Source organism: Polyodon spathula, chromosome 31 (assembly GCF_017654505.1).
Source record: "Polyodon spathula isolate WHYD16114869_AA chromosome 31, ASM1765450v1, whole genome shotgun sequence".
In the NCBI taxonomy this organism is placed as follows: Eukaryota; Metazoa; Chordata; class Actinopteri; order Acipenseriformes; family Polyodontidae; genus Polyodon; species Polyodon spathula.
In genome coordinates, this window is record NC_054564.1 from 3839916 (window position 1) to 3850852 (window position 10937).

At 41.1% G+C, this 10937-nt stretch overlaps 1 protein-coding gene across 1 annotated transcript; it reads right to left on the reverse strand.

Annotated features, from left to right (window-relative positions):
• Positions 1–1121: 1121 nt before the first annotated feature.
• Positions 1122–9667, reverse strand: LOC121303159 (transmembrane emp24 domain-containing protein 4-like). Its single transcript, XM_041233663.1, has 5 exons — positions 9404–9667; positions 8076–8176; positions 5073–5198; positions 3667–3813; positions 1122–3254 (listed from the first exon to the last, which is right to left on the reverse strand). The coding sequence occupies exons 1-5, from the start codon at positions 9537–9539 to the stop codon at positions 3105–3107; spliced, it is 660 nt and encodes a 219-aa protein (XP_041089597.1). The 5' UTR covers positions 9540–9667; the 3' UTR covers positions 1122–3104.
• Positions 9668–10937: the final 1270 nt, after the last annotated feature.

The window sequence follows — 10937 nt, forward strand, 5'->3', positions numbered from 1 at the left end:
GTCCCTAGATTGACGTGGAAGTCTAGCTCATCCTTCAACTTAGCTATTAGGTCTACAATGACCTGCGGAGTGAGACGATAATGCTTTAGCACCACATCCCCCGGCATCCCAAACAAAGTGACTCTGGGATTGAATATGCAGGGTCTTCTTCGTCTTGCCCTTCTCCTCCAAACAAGTTCCTGCCTCTCAACAAGAGCCAAGTGTCGCTGCAGCCAAGTGAACCACAGCAGCCACCCTGAAGCCAATGACAGGTCTCTGCAGGTGTGTGCTTTTATACAGCTCTTAATTAATAGTCACTTCTACAATGGTTTGCAGCTTGTAAGAAGAGATGTAAAGTTTTTGGAGGGTCAGCAATTGCTTAAGTGCAAGAAAAAATCCTTACACTATAATGTTTGCGCCCGCTTAGTATCCAGATCCTGCCCAATTCCATGCTCTTTTCTACATTTGAATGCATTGCAATATCATTTTGATGGATTAATGATGGCAAAGTGCAAATTTGATAGTGGGCTGCGGAATGGCAGGTAAACACCAATCTTTACATACACCGCATGGGGGTTTTGCACCTATCCTTACATCTACCCCAGATAGCTGGTACTACACGAGGTTAAAGAGTTCTCAGTTTCTACGCGTTATTCACAGCATATCTGTTACAATACAGTCCCTGTTTCTGGCTGCAAGCATGACAACCAATAGGGCACCCAGCTGGTCAGTTAATAAATGTAAAGAAGCCATTGAAGGGGTGGGGTCAAGATCACCCTTCCGGTGAAATGACCAAGCAAGTGCAACACGAACTAGAAGCATAGCTAGCAAACCGGAGTGCAGCAATAGATGCCATGGTTAAAATAAAAAAAAAAAAAAAAAAAAAAAAAAAAAAAAAAACATTTACTATAACATGTGCTTCTTTCAAAACTGTGCTTTTACCGACCTGTAGAACAGAAGTGCACAACCAATATATTTTATGGAAATATTTTGTTAGTTACAATCCCTTTAAACACATAGCAAAAAAAGTGTTATGGACTAGTGCTTTATGAATGAATGAAAATGCAAACAGCATCTTATTAAGGTCCATTGAATTGTATGTGAATAGATGACTGGATATAAAAGCAAGTTACACAACAATACATACTCATTTTATCTTTATTTACTATAAAAACAAATTAAATAGAACGTTTTGGAGGAACTGGGTGTTGATGGATCTGAGATTCCTCCCAAGAAGAGAGCAGGAAAAACAAACATAAACAGCTGCAGTAGCCCCCCCCCCCCCACTCCAAATATTTTTGCAGCTCAGTAGAATTTCAGATAATACCCTGCAAACCTAGACTGGCTTGTTAATGTAGATCACATTTTAATATACTTGCTTATGTGCACAGCTGAAGTGCCTTGACAGCATTTACAGTTAAAGGCGCTACATAAGTTTCATTAATAATATTATTACTAAAAGGCAGAACACATTTAAAGACATGTTCACAGCTTGGAAATCCAAAACATGGTTCCACCATCACCCAGATGAAAACACTATTTTAGACTATTGACAGATTTTTCTTTTTAGTAGTGGTAAGTTTCTTAGAGCACCCATTGAACCCTAACAAAAGGACAATCCATAACAAATACCTACACAACAACACTTCACACACACACTGAACTAGACTGTTTCAAAGAGAGGTATTAGGGGAGGTGGAGCTACAAATGCATGCAACTCCTGCGAAAAAGGAAAAGAAACACTCTCACAAGATTTTCCCCTGTAATATCTTCATACAGTGAGTTGTGCCAGACTCTGTCATTTCTAAGGCCTCATGTAAGTTGCCTCCATTGCCCATTGGGTTGTACATTATACATGGAGGACTGAACAGATTCTGCTGTGGTTAGTCTAGAGTCTGCTTATTTAAAGAGCTATCTTAATTAGGAGCCTACCTACCCTTAAACAGAGCTGGGGTTTGTATTGGGAAATTGCTTCAATTTCTTCTTTCTTGCCATTATATATTAATTGTAATCATTCATCGTGGCCCAGTTACTGGCTTTTTCTCCAAGATTATAGTTTGTAATTTTCTCTGTAATTGTTATTAAATGATGAGGGTTTGTCTTCCAAATCTGCTACAGGCCACAGGTAAAGATGAACGTCAATGACAGCCCTTCCCAAAACAAACAAACAGCGGTATATAAAAAAACAAACTAAAAACACTACCACAATCCCACCCCCAGGAACGTTTAAATCCTGTTCTACCACATATATACTTGACAGTGGGTGTGTTAAGTAATTGGCCCTGTGCAGCTCAGAGCTACACAGCAGATTGCAGTGAACAGCAAGCAGAAAAATTCTCACTCTGAGCCGCTCAGTTACTTAATAGTACCCATACTATTACAATTAAAATATGTCATTGATTTTGGAATGCAAAAGTGTGAAAGATACAGGCTGTACTGTTCAGTGTTTTTACAGCTTAGGAATGAAGCATTAGTGAATGACTGTCCCTGGGCAGCAAACAGCCTTTGTGTTTTAAATCCACAAATATATACAAAATTGTGAACAAACTCATATAGGGCAGTGCTGTATCCAAATGCCAGCCACTGCCTGGTATTTCAAATCTTGGGGGCTTAGACTTCTTATACTGACCAGTACTGATCAATAGCAGCTGTGAGTGCATCATTCTAAATGAGTTCCTTCACAGGCGTTTTAGTTAACCTACATAGCTTCAGTGATCTTGAATACAGTCACTGTGAATGCATTAGAAACAACCAGAAGCTGGTATATCCAAAAGTAAGGAATTCAGCTGCTCCAGTTACACATATCTGAGCAGATTGTTGCTGTCAGCCAGGGGCCACATTGTCAAAGCACTCAAAAGGGAAAACAGGGTATAACAGTGGTCTTTTGTATATAAAAATAAATAAAATAAATAATAATAACAACAACAGTTGCATCCAAAAGCCAAACCCAGAGGTATGCAAAAAAATTAAGATATTGAGGCTAAAATCAATTCCCCTTTTAAGGTAACACGTGTACCTTACCAGGGAATTGTTACTCAGCTCAACCCATGCAATTCTTTAGAAAGACAATGTTCCCTGTGAGATTTTCTGCAAATCTCTGCCCTCTTCCTCATCCCGTTCACAGGTTACACCAGTTTCTTGGCCTCAAAGAAGCTCTTGAGGTGTCTCATCTGCCAGATGCCAGTGATGAGGAGGATGACGGTCTGGGTGATGGACCACCACAGGACCCGCTGGTTGGTGCTCTCACTGGTCATGCGGAAACGCTCCTCACGGTACTGGGGACACACAGGGGGATCGGGTTTAACAAGGAATACTTTTTTCAACCAGTTCGATTGAGACTCTCTATATTTGAGAAAAATTATAAAACTCTTAGGAGAAACAGAATCAAGAGGTACATAATACAGATTACAATTGCATATAGATTTAAATAGCGCTGTTTGCGGTGTGTTCTTTTAATACATTTGCCTTTGTGGCCTGAAGAAAGTAATTGAGTTCTATGAATTGTTTCCCCTATTATATAATTAATAAGTGTTCTCTTGTGGTAGTTCACCTCCGACCCCTACCTCTGACAGCTACCCCCCCCCCCCCGCCTCCCTGATTCGGAGAGCAGTCCAATGCTAGGTCTTCTCTTGTGATAGTTACCCCTGATCCCCAGCCCCAGTGTGGAGGATTCAGCACAGAGCTTACCCGCTGGTAGTTCTGTTCTTTCTGGATCTGCTCCACCTGGTCCAGGAGCTGTCTCACGCGCAGCTGCAGCTCTGTCAGCTTGTCCTTGGCTGCGATCTCGGGGTAGTTGTTGGTGTGCTCACCCACCTGGATATCCAGATGAACTCTCTGGGGCGGGAGAAAGCACACAGGATTGGAGACATTTTTTTTTTTTGTGCTATGGGCATGAAGACTGGACTGCTCCTGATATATTGCTAGTGCTTGCGCTATCCCTGCACAAATGAAACATAGAGGACTTCTGTCTCCAGTGCTGTATATGTAACGTTATAAGCGCTGTAGGGGCTATCCTTTTATAGCTTTATTATACAAGTGTCTTGTAGATACAATTATATTTTGCAAGATCTTCCTTTCGAGAAAGAAAATAGCAAATAAAGAATTGTATGTAATTTACTAAAATTACAAAATCAACATTAAAAAGGTACTCGTTGCCTTTTAAATATATCCATGTAGTTTTCAGCTGCTAGATGGCAGCATACAACTGTAGTACGACTTTGTATATGAGATTTTGTATTTTATAGTCCTGTCCTGGTTAATAATAAAACTAAACCAATTACATTTTTTGTGCAATATTATTTCAAGCATGCAATTTCTCATAATACGGACAGGACTGTTCCTAGTAATCAATCTACAAAAATCAATTCATAATCCACCTTCAAGTTTTTCTAATGAACTGTGGCTCTCAAGATTTATTCCAGTCCTAGACTTTACTCCAATCAGGTCCTAAATTAGATAATTGCCTCTTAACCACTTCAATTAACTACATTAGAACCTGACTGGAGTAAAAACCTGGACTGGATTGGATCTCGAGGGCCAGAGTTGTGCACCACTGCCCTATATCATACTTTCACAACTTACAATGCTATTGTATATATTAACATCATAGCAACAAGCATTTGCACTAGCCATGCAGTCAGGCACAGGCACATTAGCCAATATGAAACCTAACTACATTTTCACCAGAGAAACAAAAAAAAGCATAGAATACTGTAACCGCTTGTACCTACTTGAGAATATACAGCAAACCTGGGCACTTGTGAGAATATAAAGCAAACCTGGGCACTTGTGAGAATATAAAGCAAACCTGGGCACTTGTGAGAATATACAGCAAACCTGGGCACTTGTGAGAATATACAGCAAACTTGGGCACTTGTGAGAATATACAGCAAACCTGGGTACCTGTGAGAATATACAGCAAACCTGGGTTGTGTTACACACATTTCTATTTGGAACAGGGGGATTTGATTTTTCATGCAGATTCTATTCCACATTCTGAATGCAAACATTCCGTGCAACCACAACTATTCATTTAAGGAAACTCAATTTCAAAAGTATCTTTTGCGTTGTGCTCTGCCATTGACCGGACTCACTAGCTTCCCCCCAGTGAAGAGCGCCATCTTGGAGGAGTTGGAGTGCAGGCAGATCTGGTGTTCTCCAGGGGTGTGCGACGTGAAAGTGAAGCGACCCTCTGCGCCATACTGTCTGGACAGGACCACCTGCACAATACAACAAAGAACATTTCATCATGCTCCACTTTTACAAATAAAACTGCACTCCCAATTCAGTATGAAACATAGAATGCACTAAAATAAAGGGTTCCAAGCACACACATGTTGAAATGTCACACACGTGAAATACTGGGTCTCGCAGTTTTGAGTGCAGTTTGACATTGGGCAAAAAATCAGTACATGTTTACCAAGTGTTTAAAGGTTTGGAATTGTTGCTAAACGTTATATATTGTGAAAGTTCTGCATGTCATTTAAAGACATCAGCTGCAGTGTTTTTACAGCAGGGCGAGACACTGCAGGTGGATTTTACAAGTCTTTTCCATGTCCACAGTAAGTTGGAGAGCATCATCAAAGTAACAGTACTCTAATCTGTCTTACATCATGGCTTTTTCTGATTGGTTACAAAAATTCCCAATATGGTAAAGCTAAAACGTCTAACAATTGTTGAATCTTAAAGTTTAAACATTTAGGAAACAAAAGGGAATCTAACACCTCTAGTTTAGAAGCCTGGTACCAAACAACTCAATGCTCTGTGCTCCACTCTGTGCTGGCCTGGGTATCATGTGACTGCAACTACCTCTACCAGCACTAGTGATGAGACCTTGCTGTAATAACTGCCACTCTCAGAAACACAAGAATACTCGAGGCAATACAATAAAATATAAATAATAACAGTTCTAAACTTACATGGAAACACTAAACACTCAAAATATGTCATTGATACCAGCTGCCTGGAACACAATGCAGATCTAAGTGGGGGCAGGATGGGTTATATGCACACAGATACACATTCAGTGTCACCAAGGTCTTTTCTATATCTCTGCATATATAGTATGAAAACTATTTAACCACAAAACTGTTCTGATGTAACACCCCTTATAAAAGCATAGTGAAAGCATGGTAAAACATAGGCGCTGTAAGCATTGTAAAGTCCACAGGTATGGAAAAGCACATACACAAATATGAAAAACCGTGGAAAACTATTGCTAAAATACTGTAGAAAACACTGTGGTAAACTTTACAATATACTATTTCATTACAGGCAAAAAATTATTTTATTTTAACTTGGATTTCAAAATGCTGCATATGGGCCAGAGGTCACCTTCTATTCAAAGTAACCAGTAAAACAGGTTTAACTAAGCAGTGAAATGCCCTTACCAGTGTGGTTTGAAGAGACCAGCTGCAGTCTTGTTTGTGACCAGTTAATTCCAGTTTTCCAATATATCACTTTTCAATTTGTATTTAACATGCTGTTCATGTGTATGTGGACATATTCCTGTGCAACTATCAAAGTGAGGTATTTCTAGCTGTATGAGAGCTTGAAATTGCAGAATTCCAGCTCTGAATTTAGACCCATTAACGGGATGGAAACTTGCAGTTGAATCAATTCCTGGTTTTACTGTGAGTTTGGGGCTAATCGAGCACTCAAAACTTGGAATGGGTAAAACTGCTATGCAACAGGAGTCTTATTTCCATCCCTGAACTGGTGTGTGGTGTGTTTTTTTTTTTTTTTTTTTAATTTAGCGTGACCAATTATTATTTGTATTTATTTTTCCCCAATATGAAATGTTCAGTTATGTTTTTTATCCTCACCACAGCAGGTCCCCACGCAGCAGTGATGTTCTGAGGTGTGAAAATAATTGCTTTTACGCTGAGCAATCCAGAACAGAAGTGGGCGTGCTACCGATCCTGAAAGGCAGAGATCAGCCCTGCTTTTTATCCACTGTGAATATGCTTGGTGTCTGGCCAGTAGCGTTTGCTGTTGTGTGTTGAGGAGAATAAGTCCCTGCCGGTTTCCCATCCTCCACCCCTGGGAGCCTCAGATACGACGCCCCCAATACGACGCCCCCTTCGGAGTCCCCAGCAAAGTTTGGCCTCTTTGCACAGCCTGGACATGAAACGGTGCCATCCAAGCTGTGTGACTCATCCTGCGCTCCCTGTGGCAGTGCTTTAACTGGATGAGCCACTCAGGGACCCACTGTGTGTGTGCTGTTTTAAAAGCCACAATACACAAGAGGAAATATACTTGCACTAATCTCTTCAATATCGGTGTAAATGATCAAAAACAAGACAACAGACACATCTCTAAGCAAAATTACTTTGTAGTTTTTTTGCTTTCCTATCTTTGTGAGGTCTTCAAGCCTTCACATAACTGGTAAACGTGGAAACCATGCAAACACACATACATTGTCAATAACTAGGAGGCTGTGTGGTCTAGTGGTAAAGAAACAGGCTTGTAACCAGGCAGCCCCTGGTTCAAATCCCAGCTCAGCCACTGACTCGTTGTGTGACCCTGAGCAAGTCACTTAACTTCCTTGTTCTCTGTCTCTCGGTGAGACATTGTTGTAAGTGACTCTGCAGCTGATGCAGAGTTCACACACCCTAGTCTCGTATCTTGTAAAGTGCTTTGTGATGGTGGTCCACTATGAAAGGCGCTACATAAAAATACATATTATTATTATTATTATTATTATTATTATTATTAAGCTGGCTCATTTAGTATTAACACAAGAACTGGTAAACAAGGGCCTTATAACGAATTGTCAGAAGTGCTCTCCCTTGACTCCACTTGCTGCTTTCTAACTACTTTCCTAACAGGGAGTCTGTGAGATCACTGTGATGGGTATCAGGATGTGTGACACTTGTAGTAGGTATTACATAATGCAGCATCGTGCCAAAACGAGGCTGTACACACTATGAGTGATACAATACGATACCCGTATTACAATATGCTGGTCACAGTGAAAAATATATGACAAGGGACACAAAGTATGGTGTGTAATAAGAAACTTACACAATTCATGCCAACTCTAACATGTATTCATGTGGTGACACGGCTCTGCACTGCTTTTGGTCTTGTCTCACCTTGGTGTCAGGATCCTTGACTTCCACATGCATCCCCAGGCCAGGTGTCGATGGCAGAAAGGCTGCCGTCTGTTTATCCCAGAGCTGAGTGCGGTACTTACCTGCAGCACACACACAATAAAAAGATATTCATTCAACTGACAGTACAATTTTAACATAGAAGGGGACATACAGAAAGACATACAATGTTTAGAACGCACGATTGTGTAAATGGGCTATTCCAAATGACTAATCCATTTGTTATGTAATCGCCGTCTCTAAGAGTCTTGGATACAGGCCTATCAGAACAGGCCCTTGTGTGCTGTGCTTCCACATGCAAGACTGTTCAAATTACTAATGTTTCACGATCCATCTGGCTTTGCAGCAGACCCCTATTCCAAAATAAAAATTGCCATAATGAATCACAGAATCATCAGGAATGTACACACGTAGCAGGCTGGCCACCTCCATTTCCTGTGGTCCTACACCCTTTGACACCTCCATTTCCCGTGGTCCTACACCCTTTGACACCTCCATTTCCCGTGGTCCTACACCCTTTGACACCTCCATTTCCCGTGGTCCTACACCCTTTGACACCTCCATTTCCCGTGGTCCTACACCCTTTGACACCTCCATTTCCCGTGGTCCTACACCCTTTGACACCTCCATTTCCCGTGGTCCTACACCCTTTGACACCTCCATTTCCCGTGGTCCTACACCCTTTGACACCTCCATTTCCTGTGGTCCTACACCCTTTGACACCTCCATTTCCTGTGGTCCTACACCCTTTGACGCTGCTAATGGTAGGTGCGTCTGTCTTTGCCCAATCCCTGTACCAGTTTATTTTGTTTTTTAGACTGTGTGCAGTGTGCAAACCCTATGCATGACTGGAGAGGTGCAGCGAGTACACAGAAACAGTTTCATTGTACAGTACCGGTAAGTAAGGTTTGGCTAACATGTATTTTTTAAAACCATTAACACCACTAGCACATTAATGCAATAATAAACTTCTACCATATGGTCACATTTATGGGTTGTAAATTACACGTTGCTTTCTCCATAACTCACAGTGCAATGAATTGTCTGGGCAAAACCAGTGCAACGTAATCAATTCAAAACAAATATAATATACTATCACCAACCTAATAACTTGCGCTTACTATATAACGCGATACAGTATACAAATCATTCATATGAGTTATCAAGCAACAAAGTGAAATGGGTGTTTTTGCGTTGCTATGCTTACCCATAGAAACGGCGCAGGCAGGTACAGTACAAAAGGCCACCAGCAACGTGAAGGTTATGCATGGATAAATAATGGACGTGTCGTCCTCTGAAACAACACTCACCGATAACCATCGTTTCGTCAGGAATCTCCTCTATAAAGCATTTTTTCTCCGTCTCCCCGATGTGGAAATACAAGGCCCGGGTTAAACTCAGGCTGCAGAGCAAGGCGATAAAGGCAATTTGTGAGAAAAGGGACATCCTTGACTGCACTGCTAAGGGACAGCAGGGACTGACGAGGGATCCACTGTGAATGTGATTTTTCCAGCAACGAGAGCCTCAAGTGCGTACTGAGCAAGTGCTTTGCCAACACTAAGAGAGGTTGACTGGCACTGGGCATGCGTGGTGTCAAGAAGACGCAAGCTTGCCTGAGCATGCGTTCTAACTCCAGTGTGGATTATGACAGCGCGAACTCGTTCAGCCCATTTTGTGTGGCAGCTTGTGGACTGATAAGACACGTATGCTCTTTGATAAGCGATCACGATTAACCCTTTCAGTTCTAATTAGCTTAGCGCCCTATGTTAACATACAAATCACGCTGGAACCTCACCCGACTTTATGTCCCTAGTGTAGACATACTTAAAATAAGTGTTTTGTCCTGTTCTCATGCGTACTCAAAGGAGTTCCTTCTTCAGCGTGACCAAAAAGCATTCACGACTGAAAGAGATAACGCCCCTGGATCCTGAATTCGCTCGTAGTGTCTCTTCTTTAGATCACATTTACAATTATATACCGATATTTGGTGGAACGACCTACCCAGAGTCTATCAGGACTGCTCAGTCCCTCCTTCAGGCAACTCCTCAAGAGACACCTGTTCAGAGAGCCGCTGTAAACATCACAACTCTCGACCATACTGGATTATATGGCACCCAACCAGAGGTGAAAGTAACTTCAAATTTCTTACAGATGGAACGTCATTTTTTCCCACCTTGTGCACTGCGCATGCCCAAAGCTTTTACTCCCCTGCAGCTCAGGAGAGGTCAGAAAATTTAGCTTCTACTGTTAAATATCGGCATTTGTTTCATTCTAATTATTCAGTGTGATCATGACTGTAAAGTTTTCAGTTATTCGTGGCTACGTAACCAATAAAATCTATCCAGAAGGCTACAAAAAAAAAAAAAAAAGCCGAAAAGCTAAATTTGAGAAGTCTGGCTTCAGCATTTTTGAAGGTTGATTCCATGTAGGTTTTAATTGTTAAATGCTATCTGTTAAATGCTATGGCTATGCTATGCTATGTTCTTTTTATTTTATTTAATTTTTATCATTTTTTTATTAGGAGAACATGAAACTATTCAATAGAACATTACAAATGTCGCTTCCCTGCCCTATTTCATAGCTAAGGAAGTACATTTTGACACAAGGTGAAGGGTCATCAAATTCTGCTTCCCTGCCCTATTTCATAGCTAGATATTCTGGACTTGATAGATCAGGGGTTCTCAAACTGGGGGGAGCGCACCCCTAGAGGGGCGCAGACTGTATCCTGGGGGCAGGAGAAGGTTCAGGGTTTGTTTTTTTTCTTTTTTTTAAAATTTATTTATGTATTAATTTATTCATTCATTACAGCGCACATCTTAACATAGGCTATACGGTATAACCGGT